The 25,992-nt window shown below is 36.7% G+C and overlaps 2 protein-coding genes and 1 non-coding gene across 3 annotated transcripts; all 3 read right to left on the bottom strand.

Moving 5' to 3' along the window:
- Nucleotides 1-6,600: 6,600 nt before the first annotated feature.
- On the bottom strand, nt 6,601-6,703 carry LOC128196837 (small nucleolar RNA R71). Its single transcript, XR_008249243.1, has one exon. It is a non-coding gene; the product is annotated as a small nucleolar RNA R71 (small nucleolar RNA).
- A 5,785-nt stretch (nt 6,704-12,488) lies between these two features.
- On the bottom strand, nt 12,489-12,953 carry LOC128196608 (uncharacterized). Its single transcript, XM_052878088.1, has one exon. The coding sequence runs from the start codon at nt 12,951-12,953 to the stop codon at nt 12,489-12,491; it is 465 nt and encodes a 154-aa protein (XP_052734048.1).
- An 8,171-nt stretch (nt 12,954-21,124) lies between these two features.
- Nucleotides 21,125-24,492, bottom strand: LOC108339123 (uncharacterized). Its single transcript, XM_017576269.2, has 3 exons — nt 24,344-24,492; nt 21,708-21,902; nt 21,125-21,608 (listed from the first exon to the last, which is right to left on the bottom strand). The coding sequence occupies exons 1-3, from the start codon at nt 24,490-24,492 to the stop codon at nt 21,125-21,127; spliced, it is 828 nt and encodes a 275-aa protein (XP_017431758.2).
- Nucleotides 24,493-25,992: the final 1,500 nt, after the last annotated feature.

Below are 25,992 nucleotides of genomic sequence, written 5' to 3' on the forward strand. Positions count from 1 at the left end.
TAGCCCACACCCCTTTGTTTTATTTGTACCTATTAGACTTGTTTGTTTCGTTCTTCATAAAAATTAAAAAAAAATGAAGAAAGATAAAATATTAAAATTATAAATATTTTAAAAATCAAAATATATATTTTAAAGGTCAAGCACATGTGTGATCGCTCGCATCGTTCTTGTGCTAAAAACATTTTCTATTTTTTTTATAAAAATACAAATATATATTTTAAAGGTCAAGCACATGTATGATCGCTTGCATCGTCCTTGTGCTAAAAACTTTTTCTCTTTTATAAAAAAAAATACAAAACTATAATTTTAAAGGTCAAGCACACATGTGATCGCTCACATCGTTCTTGTGCTAAACACATTTTCTCTTTTGTATAAAAAATACAAAAAAATATATTTTAAAGGTTAAGCACGTGTGTGATCGCTCGCATCGTCCTCGTGCCAAAAAACCTTTTCACCTTCTTTTTCTCAAAAAATACCAAAAAAATATAAACTCTTCGAAAAAATAAAAAATATCAACACTTTCAAACAAACGATATTTCTGCCCAGAACTATGTGATCCTTGATTCTCCATCAAAAGTGGAGATACGTAGGAGCAAGGCTAGTCCTTGTCAGGTTCACTTCCCAAAAATCCAAATTTATCCATAATCCTTTCCAAACAAAATTCGCAAACAATTTCTAAACAAAATTTCCAACACAGTTTCAAAAAGAACTACGTAACCCTAATTTCTCATTCTGAATGAGAATACGTAGGAGCAAGGTCAATCCTTGTCGGGCCCAAAAAACTAAAAAATATATTTTGTTTCTTTAGAGTTTTATTTTAGGGGATAGTTAAACATTTTGAAAACCACATCATATTCGTGCATTTAGTTAAAAGTACTACCTTAGGGCAGGCATTGTAGGGTGCTAACACCTTCCCTACGCGTAATTGTCATGCCTCGTAATTATACACCCAAACCCCACCTGTTAAATCGCATTTAATGCGCCCAAAACCCTGTTCAGATTTCATTAAAACGCACCCAAACTCTGCACGCGGACGCCAAGTGTCGTTAAACGAGAATCTGGAATCAATTAGTGGAATACAAGTGGCAGCAGGAGAACGGACGCTCGTCCTACGTGGGAAGGGAAAATGATTTTTCTGAAAACCCTCTTCCCACTCTTCTGCATGCACCTTCTTCTTCCCAAAATTCTGACTTTCCATTTCTCCACCTTCTCTCTAGAAACCCTACCTTCTCTCTAAGAAAACTCACCATTCTTCTTCTCCGATCATCATTCAGGCACCAATTCTACACTCCCGACGTAGAGGACGATCGTTTGAACCGATCAGTTTAAGATTCTCAACTGGTAAGTTCATCCTCTCTCCACTCATGCCTTTCTCTGTAACATGCAAACCCAGATTTTTCGGTTTCATGAGTTGAATCTAGCATTTTGAGTAGTTGTCTGGTCTATGTTGGTTATAGTTTGTAGAGGGTGTTGTTGTTCGTTGAGACCTCTGTTAGAAGAAGAACCCTAGCATATATCTGAGAACGTGCGTTCACTTTAAGAGGTAAGGGAAGCTTATTAAGTTTAATTCTTGTGTATGTGTTGTGCTGTATGACGTTATATGAGTTTTATGAAGCATGAAATATGTGTTATTTGATCTTTGGTATATCATTATGAATATGAGTTGATGTATGAGAACAATGAAATGGACTATGATATGAGTATTTTGAAAGTATGAAAGCTTATGCTAAGAGATGAGTATAATGTAATGAAACTGTAAAATATGAATTTTCCTATGATAATGAACGTTCGTCATTGAACGGTCCTTGACCGTTTGGTGCTGTTAGTAAACTTCTTTGAATTGAATTCTTTCATTTGGAAATATTTCTAGTTGAGGACGAACGCCCTCTTGTATTAAGTGCTACGTTTGAGCGTTCGGCCAAACGTAGATGCCCTGAGCGTTATGTGAGAAATTGAGAAGCTTGTAAATATAAATTCCTACACTTAGTCATTCTTATATACCTAACTTCCCTATCGTTTATTTTATAAATTTCTATTTCCATTAATATTTCACATCAGCGATGGGTCTCGACCCAAAGCGTTCGTTATAAGTGGCGCTCAGTCTTATGCCGAACGCTCGTCCTTGCATTAATTATCAAACGGGTGTAAATAGCGTTCATCCAAATATTTTAGTAAAGGTGTATTACCGCGTTTGGTCATTGACTGGCAGTCGGTTTTCTTAAACAAGTTAATCTCGGTATAGTTCTTTATTCGTCTGGTGGCGTTTATATCCTTTTGGATTCGGCCTAGAGCCTTATACTTAACATATTCTAAGTATTATTCGGATCGTACTAGAGTGAGTTCATTTAACTGATTCAAGTGGTAATGACGTTCGTCAAATAACATGTGTCGACTTTATTCTGCTCGGAAATGAGTCTTTCTCGGTCTCGTCTTTAACGTTCGTCCTCGTTATGAAGAGGGCTGAACGCTCGTCTTTTTATGAAACTAGAACAAAATATGAAAATGATATTAAAGTGGAAAGTTATTAAGAATGAACAGTATATGAGGTGAAACTATGGTTGTGGATTTTGAACGAGCGTTACAGGGAGGAACGACTCTTGGATGAAAGTTGAGATTTGTAAAGTATGAATGTGGTAAGCTTAGCTGGCGGTTCATCCTGATGTTCCGTGAGTGCTCGTTCTCAAGTAGAGAGGAGTATGTCATGGGTGGGAACGACAGGAGGTCCTAGTCCATAACTGTAACTTGGACGGAACGGACTAACCTCGGGAGGTAGCTGACGTAATATTCCAGTTATTATATTACCGGGTGCACGAACGTCGTAGCTACACAGAATTCATACGGTCCGGACAGTCAGTCTAGTAACAGGAAATTGTTTGAATTACAGAAGTTGATTGAATTATATGTTGTGGTTTAATGAACATGTTTGATGTGTTATGAAATGCATGTTGTTACTTGAATTAAATTCAATAAGCTTACTGATAATGCTAATTCTTACCATTATCTAAGCATCATTTTAGTAGCAAAATCAACTCTTCTTTAGCTTATTACTTGCTTAAATCCTCTCTTTTATTTAGTTTTAGTATTTATCTATATTTTGGGCTACATTACGTAAATAATACTCTAATCCCTTGTTTTCTTTGATTTATTTTGATGTTAGGAAGATCCTCCATTACATTAAAGAGCCTCGGTGATCCAGGAAGTCATTGATTTAACAGTCATTTTCGCTTAAGCGAGAATAATTTAGCTTAAGCGAGAATGACTATCTTCTCCAAGAAGAATTCTAGCTTAAGCGAGAATAATTTAGCTTAAGCGAGAATTCGGGCAGTATATATACTCACGAGGCAGAAAGAAAACGGGTCTTTGGTTCTTTGGAGGCGCGATTTCACGTCTGGAGCTCATGGAGGGCGCGAGGAGCTTGTGGGAACATCTCCTGCTCTTCCTTTGGGTCTCCTTCTTCTTCCATCTTCCATGTTTGTAAGCTTTAGGGTTCTCCATGGAAATGGAGAACCAGATTCATCTTGTTAGGGTTAGATGTAGCCTATGAACTCTTGTGTAATGAATGATTGTTTCGTATTTATAAATGCCTTTTCTATCTATTACTAGTATTCTTGTTTCCGATCTTAAAGCTTGCATGTAATGGGGACGTTCATGACTTGATTTTAGGGTTTCATTGAGCCAGGGATGGGATATGAAATCTTGAACTGAAACAAGAGTCCTTCTGGGTCATTGAGCCAGGGATGGGATATGATTCACATGTTGTCTTAGATCCTAGTTCTTAATGCGGGTTTGCTTGTTAGATTGTCCAAGGGATTGAAGTTTGATAAGGATAACCTAGGCTCTTTCACCTAAGGGATTAGGGCTAGAGTGTTTTAGTGGATTGACTTTAGTAAATTGATAGAGAGGAGATGAAATTGGTTATACATAAGAGTGCATTGGTGAAAACTAACCTTAACAATGTCATTTCATACCATTTCTAGTCTTTTCCATTTCCAAGTGCCTTCAATACCAAAGTCCAACCTTGTAATTACTTGTGAATTTATCTTTTTGCACATATTCTTAAATGATGAGTTGTTCTTGAGTCTAGATGAGTTGTTAATCGCACAATTTTCTAGTATTACGAGTCTCTTGGGAAAACGATACCTGGTCTTACCACGATTTATTACTTGAACGATTTGGTGCACTTGCCAAAGAGATTAATACTTACCCTTTCGTTTTCTTTGCGTTGTCTATCGTCATTGTACGTCCGTCCTGTCTATGCAATGATCATCCGTGTGGATGTGAGTGATAGGTGTAAACTTTACTTATTTTTGTTGCTTAATTTGTTGTGCTTTTGAGTAAGTTTTAGTGTTAATTCTCATGAAAAGTATATAATTGTTGATATAAGTATAATTTTGACTGTTTAAATGTTTTTTGATGCTTTTGTTGTTTATTTTGATGAAAAATAAGGATTGGATACCATCAAAGACTTGGACCACGCTCATGGGCGCAGTTCTGCCGAGAGTTTCACGCCCGGGTGTGAGAAAAAGGGCGCCGGGCGCGATTTTACAGAGAGTTTCACGCCCGGGCGCGAGAAAAAGGGCTCCCGGGCGCGAATTTATAGAGAGGTTCGCACCCGGGCGCAAGAAAAGGGGCGCCGGGCGCGACTTAGAAGGATGCGCGGACGCTCGTCGCCAAATGAGCGGACGCTCGTCACATAGTGAGCGGACGCTCGTCACATAGCGAGCGAACGCTCGTCACATAGCGAGCGCACGCTCGTTTCATAGCGAGCGTATGCTCGTTGACTGAGAACGAACGACCATTGAACAGAGCGCAGAGGACGCTCGTCCAGCATGCAGAGTAGGCTCGTCCAGCAAGTGGACGCTCAACGGAGAACGCTCGCCCAGTTGGTAGAGGACGCTCGTCCAGACGCTTGTCACCAAGAGAGGGCGCTCGTCCAGCAGAGGACGCTCGTACACGCTTGTCCAGAAAGTGGACGCTCGTCCCGAAATTGGACGCTCGTCCAGAAAATTGGACGCTCGTCCAGAAAATTGCCCCTTAACTCAATTATTGAACCCTTCTCTTTAAAAACTGATTCAGAGGCTGGGAGAAGCAGATCTGGACGGAGAGGAGACCAGGGGAGACGCTGCAGCAGCTGCTCCAAGGGCTTCCATGGTGGAAAATCACCAATTTCCACCATCCAATCCATAATTTCTCTCTTCTATGATGTATATGTGTAGCTAAAACTCCATTTCACTGGGGTTGAGAGTAAATTTCTGAACTTCTATGTAATTTTTCTATTAATGCATGAACTTGTTTGAATTATGTGTTCTATCCTTATTATTCATGCTTTTGATGGGAATCTGAGCTATTTGAACGGTTAAATCATTGGGAAATGTATGAGACCGCGGACCTAGGATAGAACTGCTAAAGGATTTCGAGTCCTAGACATAGGAGGGAATTTTTAGTCATCTGTGACATTGTGTTTAAGGCAAATTTGATAACTGAATTAGCTAAGGGATTAGTAATTTAGTTTGAGTGATTATGAACTGTCATCTGAGGGATCAGGGGCTGCATGCGCCTAGAATGTCGATGCTTAATTATGAGGAACTGTGTTAGTAGAAGATTGCCGGAGTGATGAACTTGAATTTCAACCCGAGTGAACTTTAATTCAACTGTTTTTACCACTTTAATTTCATCTGTATGTCAATCTTAATTGTGTTATAAAAAATATGTTTATTAATCGCTAAATTAGTAAACTTTAATCAATCTGTGAATCAAAACAAATCTCTTGGGAAAACGATTTCTGGACTTACCGGTTTATTACTTGTACGATTCGGTACGCTTGCCGAGGTCTCAACAAGTTTTTGGCGTCGTTGCTGGGGATTTGTTTTTGTTTTTGTTGATTGTTTGTTGTTTATCTGGTTTGGTTGATTTTAGCTATTTTTTTTAAGTGTTTATTGTGATCTTATTTGAACTTTTGTGCATATATGTTATTATCTGTAGAAATTGTGTCTTTTTGGATTGTTTCTTTTTAGTTTGTGTTTTGTATGAGAAGCAGAGAACAGGTTGAAAATCCACTTTTTGATCCGGAAATTGAAAGAACTGCTCGAAGGAACAACAACAGAAGGAGAAGAAAAAGTAGAGAATCTAGAGAAGCCTCTGCTATTTCTGAAGAAAGTCTTAACTTTTCATCAGGGCAAGAAAAAGAAGAAATGGAAGATAATCGCACTGGAGAAGGTTCTGGGCAAGGAAGACGTACTCTTGCAGATTATAATACTTTCTCAGGACCTCTGCACTTCAACAGTATTGCAAGACCAGTGGTGAATGCTGCTAACATGGAGATGAAGCCAGCTCTTATTCATCTGGTGCAGAATAATCAATTTCATGGATTATCCCACGAGAATCCATACACTCACTTGGCTACTTTCATGGAGATCTGTAATACAGTGAGGATTCATCAGGTTCCAGATGAAGCAATCCGACTCAGCTTATTTCCATTCTCATTGGCTGGTAATGCAAAAATGTGGTTGAATTCCTTTCCAGAGAATAGTTTGACAGTCTGGGATGATGTAGTTGCAAAATTTCTGAATAAGTTCTTCCCTCAGTCCAAAATCAATAAGGGAAAGCAGGAGATCTCTTCTTTTCAACAGGATGCTGATGAAACTCTAGGTCAAGCATGGGATAGATTCAAAGGCCTACTGAGAAAAACCCCTACTCATGGATTTGATGAGCCTACACTGTTAAATCTGTTTCTTGGAGGGCTGAAATCCCAAACAAAGTTAATGTTAGATGCATCAGCTGGAGGTAGTATCAGATGGAAGACGCCTGAAGAAGCACATGATCTGATTGAAAATATGGCTGCAAATGACAATGAAGTTCAGATTAAAAGAGCCCAATTTCAACAAAAAGGTGTTCTTCAATTGCAATCTCAAGATGCTTTACTAGCTCAGAACAAGATTATGACTTAGCAACTTGAGACATTAATGAAGAAGTTATCTCAGCTACCTAAAGAACTGCAGAATGTTTCTCAATTTCAACATCAGATGGTTCAGAGTTGTCAATTGTGCGGAGGAAATCATAATAATGGTCAATGTGTAGTGCAAAGCATGTCTCATGAAGAAGTAAATTATATGGGAAATCAAGGTCAAAGTTTTAATCAAGCATGGAGACCTCATCCGAGTATGGGACAAGCTGCTCCTTTCAACATACCACCTCCACAGAACTTTTAGCAACAACCTTCTCTGACAGAAAGAACTTCAAAATTGGAAGAAACTCTTCAGCAGTTTATGCAGGTATCAATTTCCAACCATAAGAGTAAAGAAGCCTCACTTAGGAATTTGGAGATTCAGGTGGGTCAATTAGCTAAAAAGTTGGAAGAAAAACCAGAGAAGGACTTTGGGGCAAACACTGAAGTAAATCCAAAGGAAGACTGCAATCTTATTACTCCAAGGTTAGGAAGAATTATGAAAGAAAGAGAGATTGAGAAAAAAGTGAGTGAAGAAAAATATGAGATGAGTAAACAGGGAGATGAAGAAGAAGAGAAAGAGGATAGAGAAAGTGAAAAAGCGAGAGAGGGAGAGAAAAAGAAAGAACAGATGTATGAGAAACCTCTTCCATATCCAAAGGTTTTCTCTAGAAACGAGAAGGAAAAACAGTTCAGGAGTTTCATTGATATTTTCAAGAAGTTGGAAATCAAGATGCCCTTCTCAAAAGCACTGAAACAAATACCTACTTATTCAAAATTCATGAAAGATGTGCTCACGAAGAAGAAAAAGTATATTGAGGAAGAAACTATAGAAGTACAGGGCCAATGCAGTGCTATCATTCAGAAGTTGCTTCCACCAAAGTTTAAAGATCCAGGCAGTTTTACAATTCCATGCATCATTGGTAAACTGGCTATTGGGAAGGCGTTAATTGATCTTGGAGCCAGCATCAATCTTATGCCTCTGTCAATGTTTAAGAAGATTGGAGAATTTGAGTTGAAGCCCACACGCATGACTCTACAATTGGCAGACAGATCAATCAAATATCCGCATGGAGTAGTAGAAGATATTCTGGTAAAGGTAGATAAATTCTTATTTCCAATGGATTTTGTTGTCATGGAAATGGAAGAGGATAAAGGAATTCCTTTGATTTTGGGAAGGCCATTCATGAAGACTGCTCGAGTATTGATTGATGTTGATGATGGAAAGCTTAAATTGAGAGTTGAGGATGAAGAAGTAAATTTTAATGTTTTTGAAGCAATGTCTCACCCAAATGATGAAGATACATGCTTTCAAACTGATGAACTTGAGGAAGTCTGTATGATGGCACAGAAGACGATGCACATATAATCACCTCTTGAAAGAACTCTTGTTGATGCCTGTGACTTTTCACTTGCAGATGAAGAGAAATTAATTGATGAATGCATACAAAGTCTAGATGCTTTGCCAGACGATTCCAAACCATTGGCTCAACCATAGAGAGCTTCTTAGTGTCAAGCTAAAGACGTTAAACAAGCGCTTACTAGGAGGCAACCCAGCTTTCTAACTCTATCTATTTATGTTTTTAGTTCTTTTGGTTGTGTGGATTGAATATGAATTTGTTTGGTTGTGTGGATTGAATTATGTTTCTGCAATGATTTGATTGTGAAATGTGTGTTTGAATTTTGAATTTGAGTTTTGAATTCTATCCATGATAACTGGCATGATTTTGGGATTGTTATTGCAAAATCTGAGTTTTAGAACTTGTGTTATGATCATATATGATTTATTCTTGAATCTGATTGATGGTGACCCAGAAGTTGAATATCTGAGTGTACTGAGAAAGCTTTGAGAGCAAGTGAGAAGTTGTTATTGCTATGAATTCGGCTTTTGCATAATTCTTATTAATATAGATGCATTCTGGTTTAGAAATGAGAAAGGCAATTGTTTGTTGTTGAAATTAACTTCTTGGCCAGATGACTATCCATATGTGAATATTCATCCTTTGTTATCCTGTTTGAGCTTTATATTTATTTTTGTGAACCCTCAGCTTATTAAAGAACAATCTACCTTATCCAACACTCTAGAAGAAGAGAACAAGAAACATATTTGTCAAGAGATAGGTAGAAATTAAGTTTGGGGGAAATCATAATCAGTTGAATCTTAAACTGATAAAAAAAATGTATTGTATCATGTAAATATGATAAAGTATCAAAGTTAGAGAAAAATTCAGAAAATGTGTTATGTGATGAATGAAGAGGTAGTTGATGAATAAAGTTTCAATGTTGCTTTGTTCTTGTTCTCCTCTTCTTTAGTGTTGTTTTGTTTCCTTGTAAAACCATGTTCCTTCTAGCCAAGCCAAGTTATAACCTGAGAAAGTCCTGTTGATTTAAATCAGAATGTGTGAATTGTTTATGAGATGACTTGCAAAAGTTGATGAAGTAGTTGATGACAATCTGAGTATGAATTGGAGTTGTAAACACTTGCAGGTTGAGATAAACACAGATTGAGCATTATGGTTTTATTCTTTTTCTGGTTGTCTTATCATTTTGGATTCAAGAATTTGTAATATAGAAGTCATGACATGTGATCTGAATATTTGGAGGTGTAGGTACAATCCTTACTTTTGTGACAGAGATTATGTGATGGAATACTAACTGCTTTGTTGGGTTCGTTTTTCTATTGTCTTTGTTTATTTTCATGAGGACATGAAAATATATAAGTTTGGGGGAGTTTGAAAGGTGTAAACTTTACTTGTTTTTGTTGCTTAAATTGTTGTGCTTTTGAGTAAGTTTTAGTGTTAATTTTCATGAAAAGTATACAATTGTTGGTATAAGTATAATTTTGACTGTTTAAATGTTTTTTTATGCTTTTGTTTGTTTATTTTGAAGTAAAATAAGGATTGGATACTATCAAAGACTCAGTGGAGCTGTTCTGCCGAGAGTTTCACGCCCGGGCGTGAGACAAAGGGCGCCGGGCGCGATTTTACAGAGAGGTTCGCGTCTGGGCGTGAGAAAAAGGGGCGCCGGGCGCGACTTAGAAGGATGTGCGGACGCTCGTCGCCAAGTGAGCGGACGCTCGTCACATAGCGAGCGCACGCTCGTTACATAGCGAGTGCACACTCGTTTCATAGCGAGCGGACGATCGTTGACCAGAGAACGAACGACCATCGAACAGAGCGCAGAGGACGCTCGTCCAGCACGCAGAGTAGGCCAGCAAGTGGACCCTCAGCGGAGAACGCTCGCCCAGCTGGCAGAGGACGCTCGTCCAGACGCTTGTCGCCAAGAGAGGACGCTCGTCCAGCGCGCAGCAGAGGACACTCGTCCAGTAGAGGACGCTCGTCCAGTAGAGGACGCTCGAGACGCTCATCCAGAAAATTGGACGTTTGCCCAGCATATTGGACGCTCGTCCAGAAAATTGGACGTTCGCCCCAGAAGGAATCCCGTGACTCAATTATTGGACCTTCTTTTTAAGAAAACCAGATCCAGAATTTGTAGGAGAGTTCTGACGGAGAGGAGACCAGGGGAGACGCTGCAGCAGTTGCTCCAAGTGCTTCCATGGTGGAAAACCACCAATTTCCACCATCTAATCCATCATTTCTCTCTTCTATGATGTATATGTGTAGCTAAAACTCCATTTCACTGGGGTTGAGAGTAAATTTCTGAACTTCTATGTAATTTCTCTATTAATGCATGAACTTGTTTGAATTATGTGTTTTATCCTTATTACTCATGCCTATGATGGGAATCTAAGCTATTTGAACGGTTAAATCGTTGGGAAATGTATGAGACCGCGGACCTAGGATAGAACTGCTAAAGGATTTCAAGTCCTAGACATAGGAGGGAATTTTTAGTCATCTGTGACATTGTGTTTAAGGCAAATCTGATAACTGAATTAGCTAAGGGATTAGTAATTTAGTTTGAGTGATTATGAACTGTCATCTGAGGGATCAGGGACTGCATGCGCCTAGAATGTCGATGCTTAATTTTGAGGAATTGTGTTAGTAGAAGATTACCGGAGTGATGAACTTGAATTCCAACCCCAGTGAACTTTAATTCGACTCTTTTACCACTTTAATTTCATCTGCATGTAAATCTTAATTTTGTTACAAAATTTCACTAAATTAGTAAACTTTAATCAATTTGTGAATCAAAACAAATCTCTTGAGAAATCGATTTCCGGACTTACCGGTTTATTACTTGTATGATTCGGTATGCTTGCCGAGGTCTCAACATCCACCAATTGTTTCTCCTTGATTAAACTTAAAAAGTCGCTAGATATAGTCAAACTACTACATCTAATGAAATCTACTTCATACTCCATCTGTAGCTTCAGATCTCTGAATTTCTCCACCAATTCCAATTCTTTGATCATCATATGAGAAACATGTACCATCTTCCTACTCAAAGCATCAGCTACTACATTCGCCTTTCCCGGATGGTACAAAAGTTCGAAGTCATAATCCTTTAAAAACTCCATCCACCACCTTTGCCTCATATTTAGCTCTTTTTGGTCAAATAAGTACTTCAAACTTTTGTGATCGCTGAATACTTGGAATTGAACACCATAAAGATAGTGTCGCCAAATCTTCAGAGAAAATACCACTACTGCCAGTTCTAGATCATGAGTAGGATAGTTCTTCTCATGAACCTTTAATTGTGTTGAAGCATAAGCCACTACCTTCCTTTCTTGCATGAGCACACATCCTAACCCCTGGTGTGAAGCATCACAGTAAATTTCAAAAGACTTACTTGGATTTGGGATAATCAATATTGGTGCACTTGTCAACCTGTGCTTCAATTCCAGGAAGCTTTTCTCACACTTATCTGTCCAAACAAACGGTTGATCTTTGCGAGTTAACTGTGTTAAAGGCGCTACTATTTTAGAAAAACCTTCAATAAATTTTCTATAATATCCAGCTAAACCCATAAAGCTTCGTATTTCCGTCGTAGTCTTTGGTCTCTCCCACCGTAGCACTGCTTCCACCTTGGTTGGATCCATTGCTATGCCTTGAGCTGATATAACATGTCCCAAGAATTGCACCTTCTGTATCCAGAATTCACACTTTGACAACTTTGCATATAGTTTCTTTTCTCTCAAGATCTCAAGCACAATTCTTAGATGCCCCTCATGTTCTTCTCGACTTTTGGAATAAATAAGTATGTCATCTATAAAGACTACAACAAACTTATCTAAGAAGGGTTGAAAGACTCTGTTCAAGTAATCCATGAACAAAGCTGGAGCATTAGTTACCCCGAATGGTATAACTACATACTCGTAATGCCCGTATCTTGATCTAAAAGCAGTCTTCTGTATATCTTCAGCTTTAACCAAAATTTGATGATATCCAGACCTTAGATCTATCTTTGAAAATACTTGAGCTCCATGCAACTAATCCATCAAATCATCAATCCTAGGCAAATAATACTTGTTCTTGATGGTTAGCTTGTTCAACTGCCTGTAGTCGACACACAATCTAGAGCTACCATCTTTCTTCTTCACCAGCAGTATCGGTGCCCCCCATGGTGATACGCTTGGTCGGATGAATTATTTTTCCAATAGCTCTTCAATTTGCTTCTTCAGCTCTACCAACTCTACTGGGGCCATTCGATATGGAGATATCGATACGAGTCCAGCTTTAGGTATTAAATCGATGGAAAATTCTACTTCTCGTTGAGGTGGAAATCTTGGTATTTCTTCTGGGAATACATCACTAAACTCATTAACTATGGAAATATCAAGATTTTGTTCATTTTTCTCAATTTCCACATGAGTCAAGATAATGAAACACAGAGATCCTTCTTTCGTTTCCTTCAAAACTTGTTGTAATGACAACAACTCCGCTTCTTCAGGATCAGGGAAAATCAACTCCTTCTTGTTAGAGTCTATAAGGATATGATTGGTAGATAACCAATCCATTCCTAAGATTACATCTAAACCTTGTAGAGGTAAAGATATAAGATGTACTTTGAACCTACGTTCTTCTACAATGATTGGACATTGAGGACACATCCTCGATGTTTTTATCAATTTAGAGGCTGGTGTAGATACTATAAGATCATACTGTAGCTCTTTTACGGGTAGGTTCAACTCTTGAATAAGAGTTTCAAAACTTCCCACATTTCTTGTGCAGTTTTACAAACAGAAATCTTGTAAAACTCGTCAACAGTTAAAGCAGATGAAATAATATTGCAAGCTTTTACATCATTACAAAATTTTTTCTTATCTTCAATAGTCCATTGGTCACGGGGCTTTGGTTCCTGCATATTGTTAGTTGGAACAAAAGGACCAAATGCAACAGCATCCCAAATATCTATATCAATAGATTCCATAAAAATTTGCATTCTGACCTTCCAAAATGCGTAATTTTCACCTGTGAATAGTGGTGGTCTATTGATAGAAGCACCCTCTGCAAAGGTTTGATGTGATCCTGCCATTTGAATGACTATCAAAGAGAGCTCTGATACCAATTGTCAGAGCGGCTGCAACGGAATGGTTAACGTGGAATAACAAACCAAGAGGGGGGGTGAATTGGTTCTTACTAAAAACGTGTGCCTTAAAAATTTATACTCAATTAAACTTACTTAGCAAATAATAAAGACAATAAAATAGAGTAAGGTTGAGAGAAATTTGCACAGATGATTTTATCCTGGTTCGGATCTTACCAATCCTACGTCCAGTCGCTTATCTCAAAACAAGATAAACACTTCACTAATCACAAAACAATTACAAACTACAATCACACAGATACAATTTGTAAGAGTTTAGAAAACACCTCTCTTGATGCCACAAGAGATGAAACAACACCTCCTTTGAATCTTCACAAAGGATGAAACACTTCCTCCGAATACTTCACGAAGGATGACTTCCTCTTCCGAACACTTCCTCAGACACACCAAGGATGAACCAGTTATTCCTCTATCACCGTAGCAGTATTTCACCAACTCTACAGACAGAGTTTCCTTAGCTGAGCAAGAGCACACAATTCTCAAGAGTTTCTGAGTATTTGAGCACAAGGGAAAAGTTGTAGTTCATGACCTTGAGAGGAAATGAGAGTCAATTTATAGCCTCATCCAAAGGCTCTTCCATTTTTCGTTTTCAGCCTTTCTGACTGTGTTAATCGATTATCTTAAGTGGTTAATCGATTAACGCTTCAATGGATAGTCCAACGGCTCTAAAAATGGCTAGTTTTTCAAACGGACACCTTGCTAATCGATTAACAGCCCATGCTAATCGATTAGCGCTAATCGATTAACAGCCCTTGTTAATCGATTAGCATGCAGTGCAGAGCTTTTCCATTGCTCTCTGGAATAATCGATTACTGATCCCTGTTAATCGATTAGCACTGCATAGTTTTTGCTTCTTGGTACATTTTTACATCACTTTTGAATGCATACATAAAATTACTAATTTCCTATGTTCATACAGTTATTACAAAAGTTACAAGTCTTCAAAAATCATTCTTCATGAGTCTTGGTTGTTCTTGACTTGATTTAGATATCATCAAAACTTCATCGTCATCATTTTGCTAACAATCTCCCCCTTTTTGATGATGATCAAAACCTTCTTGATGTTTAAAGCTTTTGATAATAATCTGTATTTAAAACACAACTTAAGGAAGAAACAATTGTTAGTGAACTTAGAAATAAGTTTAAGGCTTTAAATATTTTATTTCTCCCCCTTTTTGATCATTATTAAAAAGTGATGTATAATTGCTCCCCCTAAACTTATTAGAAATTATACTCCCCCTTAATAAAAGGACATATGCATAGAAATATTAAGGAAAAACAACATATTTTATTGAATTTAAAGAGGCAAGCATACAAAGAAGTTAAATATATAGCACACATCACTACAAAAATCATAGAATTTGCTGTATTTACTGTCTGTAACACTTGCTAATCGATTAACAGGACGTGCTAATCGATTAGCGCTAATCGATTAGTGGCACTGACTAATCGATTAACTGACGCTGATTTCCGAAAACCATCAGAATTTACCTATTTCCAATTTTTAAGATGTTTTCAATATTCCTAAATCTCTTCTAAGCTCATAGAATCTATCCTTAGGCAATGCTTTGGTGAATATATCAGCTAATTGATGTTGTGTATCAATATATTCTATTTCACAATCTCCTTTTTGCACATGATATCTAAGAAAGTGATGCCTAATCTCAATGTGCTTGGTTCTAGAATGCATTATGGGATTCTTTGTAAGATTTATTGCACTTGTATTATCACACTTAAGCGGAATATGATCTAAATGAATGTCATAATCTTCTAATTGCTGTTTCATCCATAAAATTTGCGCACAACAATTTCCAGCAGCAATATATTTAGCCTCAGTGGTTGATAAGGCTACACAGGCTTGTTTCTTAGAGTTCCAAGAAACTAAGGAACTACCTAGAAGATGACATGTTCCACTAGTGCTTTTTCTATCTATCTTACAACCTCCATAATCTACATCGGAAAAACCTACAAGACTAGGTTCCGTTCCTGATGGATACCATAAACCAAATGATGCAGTTCCCTTAAGATATTTCAATATTCTTTTAACTGCTGTAAGGGATTCTCTAGGACTAGATTGATACCTAGCACACACACAAACACTCTGCATAATATCCGGTCTACTAGCAGTAAGGTATAACAAAGAACCTATCATGCATCTATATTTAGTTTGATTTACCTCTTTACCTGACTCATCTTTGTCAAGATAGCAAGAGGTTCCCATAGGTGTAGATGCTTCCTTTGCCTTGTCCATTTCAAACTTCTTAAGAATTTCTTTACAATACTTAGTTTGAGAAATGAACGTACCTTCTTTCATTTGCTTAATTTGAAGACCGAGGAAGAATGTTAATTCTCCCATCATAGACATTTCAAATTCACCCTACATAGTCTTAGCAAATTCCTCACAAAGAGATTTATTAGTTGATCCAAAAATAATATCATCAACATATACTTGAATAATCAAAATATGTTTTCCGACTCTTTTAATAAACAAAGTGGAATCAACTTTTCCTCTATTAAAATCTTTTTCTAAAAGAAAATTGCTAAGTCTTTCATATCAAGATCTAGGTGCTTGTTTTAAACCATAAAGTGCTTTCTTTAACTTATAGATGTGATTTGGAAATTTAAAATCTTCAAAACCGGGTGGTTGTTCAACATACACATCTTCTTTTATAAAACCATTTAGAAATGCACTTTTAACATCCATTTGAAATAATTTAAATTTCATTATAGATGCATAAGCAAGAAGTAGGCGTATTGCCTCTAACCTGGCAACTGGAGCATATGTCTCATCATAATCTATACCTTCTTGACTATATCCTTGAGCCATAAGCCTAGCTTTATTCTTGGTGATGTTTCCATCTTCATCCAGTTTGTTTCTGAATACCCATTTTGTTCCAATTACTTGATGAGTATCTTCTCTAGGAATCAATTCCCAAACTTGATTTCTTTCAAACTGGTTGAGTTCTTCTTGCATTGCTATACACCATTGTTCATCTTGAAGAGCTTCCTTAATGTTCTTAGGTTCAATCTGCGACATAAAAGCTACATTCATACAAAAATTAACTAAATTTCTTCTAGTATTTACCCCTTTTGATATGTCGCCAATGATGTTGTCCAATGATAATCCTCTAGGTTGTTGCCATATTTTGTTTATATCTTCATCATCTTGAGGATTATTCATTTTCTCTTCATTGGTTGTCTTTTGCAAGTCTTCATTTTCACCTGCATCTGATTCATCTGACTCAAGAGGTTTTACCTCAAGGTCCACAATTTCATCAAAGACAACATGCACAGATTCTTCTATTTCAAGTGTTTTCCGATTAAAAACTCTATAAGCTTTGCTAGTTAGAGAATATCCTAGAAAAATAGCTTCATCGGCTTTGGAATCAAATTTTCCTAAATTTTATTTTCCATTATTTAAGACAAAACATTTGCATCCAAAAATTCTTAAATGTGAAACATTTGGTTTTCTACCTTTAAAAAGTTCATAAGGAGTACATTTCAAAATTGGCCTAATAAGCATTCTATTTAATACATAACATGCAGTACTCACAGCATCAGCCCAAAATTGTTTAGGAACACTATATTCATTTAACATAGTTCTAGCAAGTTCCTCTAAGGATCTATTGTTTCTTTCTACAACTCCATTTTTGTTGAGGAGTTCTAGGTGCATAAAAATTATGAGAAATGCCATATTCTCCACAAAAAGTTTCAAAAGATTCATTTTGAAATTCACCTCCATGGTCACTTCTAATAGCCTTTATTTTCAAATCCTTTTCATTTTGAACTAAATTTGCAAACTTTTTAAATTCTTTGAAAGCTTCACTTTTAAGAGTAAGAAAGAAAGTCCAAGTATATCTTGAATAATCATCTACAATAACTAAAGCATAATAATTTCCTCCAAAACTTTTTATCCTAGAGGGACCAAATAAATCCATGTGCAAAATTTCTAAGGGTTTTAAACTAGAAACAACATTTTTCGAATGAAAAGATGATTTCACTTGTTTTCCCTTTAGACATGCATCACACAATTTATCTTTCACATATTTTAGTTTTGGTAGACCAATTACTAAGTCTTTAGAAATGAGTTTATTCAATTGTTGCATATGAATATGTGCAGCTCTTTTATGCCATAACCATGGATTTTCTTCTTTTACTACTAAACATGAAATATTCCTATTTGATGCATTTTCTAAATCAATCAAATAAATATTGTTATGCCTAATTCCTTTCAAAGCAATTTCAGAAGAATCATTTTTATAAATAGTGCAAGAATTTTGTTCGAAGGTTACCTTGAATCCTTTATCGCATAATTGACTAATGCTAATTAAGTTGTGCTTTAATCCTTCCACATATAGCACGTCTTTGATCATCAAGGTATCTTCACTTCCAATATCTCCTATTCCAAGGATTTTTCCTTTGTTGTTGTCACCATAGGTGACAAAGCCTCGTTCCTTTTTTCCGGGAGCTTGTAAATTTCTTTTTATCTCCGGTCATGTGTTTTGAACATCCACTGTCAAGACACCACATATACTTCCTTGGTTTTGATAATTCCTACAACATAAAAAGAACAAGCTATTTAGGTACCCAACTACTTTGTATGGGTCCTTTGGGTTAGATTAAAAAGATTAAAATCATTTTACAACCCAAGCATATCTACCACTTGGAACACCATAATGCTTAATTTTACATTTGTTAGATGTATGACCCTTTTTCATACAATAAAAGCATGATGCAACATTTGTGTTCCTGTTAATAGTTCCTTTTTCTACCCATGTTCTGCGAGTTCTATATTTATTTTTAGGAACAAATTTATTAGCAGTTCTATTTTCAGAAATTTTACTACATTCTCCAGTGGTTGCATTTTCAGAAAAATATTTGAATTTTATGCAAGATTCACATTCATTATTAGCAATATATTTTTCTTTTTCATAATATAAAACTTTACTTTTTAAATTTCTGATTTCTTCTGCTTGATATAAAAATTTATTTTTCAAACTTCTGTTTTCTTCAGACAAATTTGTAAATTCAGTTTTCAAATTATCATTTATTTTAGACAAATTTTCAGAAGTAAACTTCAAATTTTCATTTTCTTCAAGAATGTTTTCAAAATTTAATTTTAACTCTTTGAATTCCTTTTTCAATTTCTTATGAGCTATATCTACTTTTTCGGATTCTACCAATAAAGCAGCATAAGTATCATGCAATTCAGTTTCACTATCATATTGACTAGAATTATCTGAATCGTTAGATGTACTTACTTGGCTTCCAGCAGTGTCGTCATCCGCCATTAGACATATGTTTGCTTCTTCATCAGAACTGCTCGAGTCAGAAATTGATTCGTTGTGATCGTTCCATGCGATGTATGCTCTCTTTTTCTTGAAGAATTTCTTTTCTTTCTTTTCTTCACCCTTCTTTTGATTTGGGCAGTCTGCTTTTAAATGTCCCTTTTCTCCGCAACCATAGCATCTATAGTTTGAGGAAGATCCTTGATTTTCTCTCTTTTCGTTTTTGAATCTCCCTTTGCCTTTTGATTTCATGAACCTGTTGAACCTCTTGATTAGTAGACTCAAATTTTCGTCTTCTTCTGAGTCTTCATCTTCCATTTTGCTTTTGCTCTTTTCTACCTCAGATTTGAAGGCTAGAGTCTTTTTCTTAGTTTTTGCTTCTTCTTCATCTAGTCTTCCGAGGTCAAGTTCATGCTCTCTCAACTTTCCAAATAATGCCGCCATGGTCATTGTGTTGAGATTTTGTGACTCAGAAATTGCAGTCACTTTTGGTTGCCAAGACCTGTCTAAAGATTTCAAAATTTTTATATTAAGCTCATCAGTATCGAAAGACTTACCTAGTCCAATAAGATGGTTTACGATGTTGGTGAAGCATTTCTGAACATCTACGATTGTTTCCCCTTGCTTCATCCTGAACATTTCGTATTCCTGGATTAAGGTATTCTTTCTAGCTCTCTTAACATCGTCTGTACCTTCGTGGGTTACTCTAAGAACTTCCCACATTTCTTGTGCAGTTTTACAAATAGAAATCCTGTAAAACTCGTCAATAGTTAAAGTAGATGAAATAATATTGCAAGCTTTTACATCATTACAAAATTTTTTCTTATCTTCAATAGTCCATTGGTCACGGGGCTTTGGTTCCTGCATATTGTTAGTTGGAACAAAAGGACCAAATGCAACAGCATCCCAAATATCTATATCAATAGATTCCATAAAAATTTGCATTCTGACCTTCCAAAATGCGTAATTTTCACCTGTGAATAGTGGTGGTCTATTGATAGAAGCACCCTCTGCAAAGGTTTGATGTGATCCTGCCATTTGAATGACTATCAAAGAGAGCTCTGATACCAATTGTCAGAGCGGCTGCAACGGAATGGTTAACGTGGAATAACAAACCAAGAGGGGGGGTGAATTGGTTCTTACTAAAAACGTGTGCCTTAAAAATTTATACTCAATTAAACTTACTTAGCAAATAATAAAGACAATAAAATAGAGTAAGGTTGAGAGAAATTTGCACAGATGATTTTATCCTGGTTCGGATCTTACCAATCCTACGTCCAGTCGCTTATCTCAAAACAAGATAAACACTTCACTAATCACAAAACAATTACAAACTACAATCACACAGATACAATTTGTAAGAGTTTAGAAAACACCTCTCTTGATGCCACAAGAGATGAAACAACACCTCCTTTGAATCTTCACAAAGGATGAAACACTTCCTCCGAATACTTCACGAAGGATGACTTCCTCTTCCGAACACTTCCTTAGACACACCAAGGATGAACCAACTATTCCTCTATCACCGTAGCAGTATTTCACCAACTCTACAGACAGAGTTTCCTTAGCTGAGCAAGAGCACACAATTCTCAAGAGTTTCTGAGTATTTGAGCACAAGGGAAGAGTTGTAGTTCATGACCTTGAGAGGAAATGAGAGTCTATTTATAGACTCATCCAAAGGCTCTTCCATTTTTCGTTTTCAGCCTTTCTGACTGTGTTAATCGATTATCTTAAGTGGTTAATCGATTAACGCTCCAATGGATAGTCCAACGGCTCTAAAAACGACTAGTTTTTCAAACGGACACCTTGCTAATCGATTAACAGCCCATGCTAATCGATTAGTGCTAATCGATTAACAGCCCTTGTTAATCGATTAGCATGCAGTGCAGAGCTTTTCCATTGCTCTCTAGAATAATCGATTACTGATCCCTGTTAATCGATTAGCACTGCACAGTTTTTGCTTCTTGGTACATTTTTACATCACTTTTGAATGCATACATAAAATCACTAATTTCCTATGTTCATACAGTTATCACAAAAGTTACAAGTCTTCAAAAATCATTCTTCATGAGTCTTGGTTGTTCTTGACTTGATTTAGATATCATCAAAACTTCATCTTCATCATTTTGCTAACAGTTCCTCTTCTGTTAGAGGGACAATCTCTAGCAAAATGTCCTTCAGCTCCGCAAAGAAAACATTTGTTGCGCAAATTAACTTGTGGACAAACGCTCTTCAGATGAGGTCCTCCGTAGACGAAACATCGGATTATTCTCTGTTGGTGTTGTTGTTGATGAGGATTCCTCTGAGGCTGTGGTCTGTCATAAGGTCGATTCCTTACATGTTGTCCAACTCGTGACCCAGATGGTCCTCCCACCCTTTGTAACTTCTACTGAACTTCCATCTCCCTCCTTAACCTTTGCGCAACTTTGGCATGTTCAACTAAAGCAGAAAACTCTTTAATAGCTAAAGGGTTCACGGCTAGTTGTATGTCTGCTCTCAATCCATTTTTAAATTTTCTACACCTCCATTCTTCATTTGATGGTTGGGTGTAGAAACGTCCCAACTGTTTGAATTTGTCTGCATACTCAGCCACCGACTTGTCACCTTGCACGAGCTGCAAGAATTCCACCTCTTTTGCATGTCTTACACTGTCCGGAAAGTACTCAGCGTAAAATTTATTCTTAGAAACTTCCCAGGTAATAATCTCACTACCTTCCTGTAATACTAGCTTCATGTTGTCCCACCAGTGTATTGCTTCTCCGAACAGCTGATACTCGGAATATGCCAACCTAGTTTCTGATGAACAATTTTTCGCATCAAAAATCTTTTCCATATTCCTTATCCATAAATCAGCCTCATCCGGACTTGTTCTCCCATTAAAAGTAGGAGGACGGTGTTGTAGAAAGTTTTCTAAGGTCCATTCCTGAATCCTTTGAGCTTCTACAGACGTGCCATTCGCAGATAGTTACCTTAAGGCTTCCACATGTTCTCTTTGACTGGCTTCAGAACTTAGCCTAGTCGCTTCTAATTGTTGTAGAGCAGTTTCGTGCTGTTGCACTAAAGCAGCGCCCTGTTGTTGAAGAGCAGATGTGATAGTCTCCAAATCTCTTACCAAGCTAGGCACATTAGAGGATTCACCGTTGGGTTGTGTGCGAGTCATTTCTCTGTTCACACAGAGAATTATTGTCATTATGATTCATAATATGAGTTTGTAGGATAAATCCACAACTCTTAGGTCGTCATAAGGACGAACCGCTCTGATACCATTAATGTAACATCTCAATATCTCACACTTGATATTACATAAATAATATGGAAACTGTAACATTTCTACAGTCATTCATTTGGAAATATAAAATATTTCACATTAATTACATATTTTAAACTCAGATTTCAACTTAAAGATAACCCGAGTTTTTCTTTACTATCCTTCCTCCTCCATCTTCACTTGTACTGGATTAGACGACACTCCCTCATCTACTCCCGTATAACGAATTATACGATCATCGTACATACCCAAACACAAACAAGTAGGGTGAGCTAATATGCAACAATTCATTTATAAAACATGCATAATTGCTTTGATACTAACATCATATAATAATTATGTCACACACCCTCATACCATCATACCACAATTCTTATTAGACACTCGTCTCACAATACCCAATAAACACCACAATACCTAATAGACACTCATCCGGATGATACGTTGATGAGCGGTCACAGGAGGTTATGCACTTGTGATGACTTCTACTTTTTCTTACAAATATACTTCCAAACTACTCCATACCATTCACAAGGTAAATCCTCAACACTATGTCCAAAACCGGCACATAGACCAGGACCTCCTGCTCATCTCACCACATAATTCATCCCTCTCTACTTGAGACTGGATGATTATTAGAGTATCAGGATAACCTCCAACTACAGGACCCTCAACATCAACATATACACAATTACCACATCATTACAGAATCTCTCCACGAGACTCATACAATGCTCACATCTCTCCCCATAATACTCATATCATGTTCAGACGCATAAATTCAAATCTATTATAATAAATTACAATCATCACAATTAAAATTCATAATTTTGTATCTACCACAATAACATGAATTCATTCCAACGAGATATATTGCACAATAGTTTAACAGTACATAATCTGTTCAATAAGATTTAAGTTAAAAGCTTGTCGAGTAGACTTCCAGGAAAGAGAGGTGCGTCACAATGGACAACTTAAGTACCAAGTCTTTCCTTAGCCAAAGTGTTCCTCAACTAGTTTTTAACAAATTTCTTATTCACAGATTCAAAATAACAACATAGTTTTATATAACAATATTAATACAAAAATTTAAGCATGAATAAACATACACAATAATTCAATACATAAATAGTCAAACAATAATTAACATAAGGCATAAAAAGATTAGCTCCCCTGATGAATCATTATTTTCTTCACTTCACTTAGTTTATTGTACTAGAATTAATCAGGGAATTACACTTAAAAGTCCAGTATTTTCCCATTTTTACTATTTGTGCTTAATTTGATCGGAAATTCTTATTTTGATTAATTTGAATTGTCTAAAACTAATTATTTACATTACTGAGTGTAGGAAAAATTCTGAATATATTTTAGGACATTTGGAACAATATTTATTTATACACTGTATTAATTGGAAGAAGCTACGATATTTGGTTCATGAAGCTGAGTTTTGGTTTTGTTGCTGGAAGCAATTGGCAAATAAAATGACGGAGGAAGCACATTTTCATTCCTTTCTTCTACAAGTATCACGGCATAATGGCTCAAAGGCCCCTTTATCTTTTGTCTTTTGCATTCAATAAAATTTGCCAATGGAAATCATGGTGAAGAATACGGTTTTGACAAGCATTTGGCTAGGCAACACATGGGGGCCGCCACTAAGAGAAAGGAATATTGTTCTCAAGAAAAGTATGACACATGAATGGAAGGGGGCCACATTAGAAATGAATTCACGGCTTTGAAGGAAGAAGTTACATGGCCCATGCAAGCATTTAGCAAACTATACTGTTAGAATAAAAGTGGGAGCCACCACTTATGGAAAGGCCATCTACAAATTAATTTAATTTAGCAAAGGACAAAAGAAGGAGCCATCACATGAAAATCTGAATTTGTTGAAGAGTTACGGCTCTTTCATTCCTTTTAGCATTTCCAAGAGACAACATAGGAAAAGAGAAGGGGACCACATGGAAGCAAATTCACGGTTTTGAAAGGTTGAGAGCAAGCTTGAATATTATTGAAAAAGAAGCACATAAAAAATTGCAAAGGAGATAACACGTGGCCCACATGCAAAGAAGCTTTTGGATTTTCGGTAAATGAAGTGTTGTAACACATTTCTAGCTCACGGTTTTGTTGGAAAAAAATGCCCATCACTCATTTCACAATTGCCTTTGAAACAATACACATCCACACGGGTTTGACTTCAAGCAAACGGTCCAGCAAGAAGATCTCTCTTGGTTTGCAATCCAGCACTTTGGAATAAAAGAGGGTGTCTCGGCCTTGCTGGAAGAAGCTTCACGGTCCAGTTTGGAGCAGCCACCACATTGAAACAAAGAAGCTCACGGTTTTCTGCATCCATTTGGCTGGAAGATGTTGAGCAAACCAGTAGCTTGGGAGAGAAGGAGGCTGACTTTGAGAAGAATTGAAGGGAGCTCACAGTTGCCCATCACGTTCCTGCTGCAGCAACAAGATCCACAAGCAAGCTCATCCATTTCCATCCAGCTCATCACGGTCCAGCCACCACCTAAAATAGGAAGCATCATGGGGGAGCAGCTCACGTTCAAGGGAAAAGTTTCTATGGAGTGGAAGAGCTTGAAAAGAAAAATGGAGAAGGGAGCCCACGGCTGCAAACCATTTCCGTGAAGATATGCAGAAGCAAGAGGTATCACAGTTGGAGAGAAAGAGTCACAGAGAGCAACATAGAGTTGCGTTTCAGCAGCTACAAATCAAGGGTGGTGTGTAACGTGATTCAGGAAGATAAAAATTGGAGGGCCCCACCTCTTTCCTTGGCACATCTAGGAGTGAAGGAAGTCACGGGAGGAGACTATGCTACGGGAATTGTTCAGATTTTTTTGCTATAAAACCAGAAGCAGCAGAGAATGAAGAGAGTAGAATTTAGCAGATTTTAGGAGTAGATTTTAGTGTGAGATTAGGAGTAGTTTAGGAGAAGCACGGCCTTGGAAGAGGCTTCTGCCTCTTCCTTTTCCAGTTCTATTTTTCAAACAGTGCATGAATTTTATTTCTGAAGCGTGTAGTTCATTTCACAGTTTGCTCATTTCATTTTCATTTTAATTCAAGTGTTGAATTTTAATTTAAGAGTTGAATCTTTGATAAATTTTATTTTCAGTCAAGTGCTTTTATTTTTACTATCTCTTTTATTTTACCATTTATTGTTTTATGCATCGTTAAATTTTACCGTTTCTGAATATTTACCGCTTTCCGTTTTTACCGTCTTTTACTGTTTTGATTTTACTATCTTTAAAATTTACTTCAGTGTTGTTAAATTTTGTTTTGTTTAAATTCAATTTTTTTTAATTTATTTTATTTTTCCGTGTCAAAAACATCCACAACCCCCCACTTCGTGTTAAAAATCTGAGACTGAACCGACACAAATTGGTCCTTGAGAGACGACCTAGGAGTCACTTCCTAGTTATACTGCATAATTTCGTGCAATCAAATTTGACGGGTCGCGACACCTTCAGCAAATTTTGGCGCCGCTGCCGGGGACCAAAAGAGGTTTGGTTTTAGATTTTTGTTGTGTAAATTTTTGTTTTGTTAATATGTGTGTTTTGTGTGTTTTGTCTTGTATATTTTTGTAGGCGACAACGACACCTTCAGCAAATTTTGGCGGCGTTGTCACTTCCGTTCAGGTTTTTATTTTAGATTTTTACTGTGTTAATATATGTTTAGTCTTTTATATTTTTATTGTGTTGTGTTTTGTATTATGTCTCTTAATTAAAAAAATTAATTAAAAAAAAAGTTCAATGTTTTGTCTTGTGTGTGCCTGTAGCATGTATAAATGTGTTGTGTTTTGTTTATCTCGTAATTTTTAGTATTTTATTTTTATTTTTACTTTTATTTTTTGATGTCTACCAATTTTAATTATGCGAATATTGTTTATTCTTCTTGCGCCTATAATTATGATTCTCCCTCTGCGTGGTACTCTGATTATAATTCTGCTAAATTCTATGATAAGAATTATATGGATCATC

This window comes from Vigna angularis, chromosome 5, assembly GCF_016808095.1.
Source record: "Vigna angularis cultivar LongXiaoDou No.4 chromosome 5, ASM1680809v1, whole genome shotgun sequence".
NCBI classification, from domain to species: Eukaryota; Viridiplantae; Streptophyta; class Magnoliopsida; order Fabales; family Fabaceae; genus Vigna; species Vigna angularis.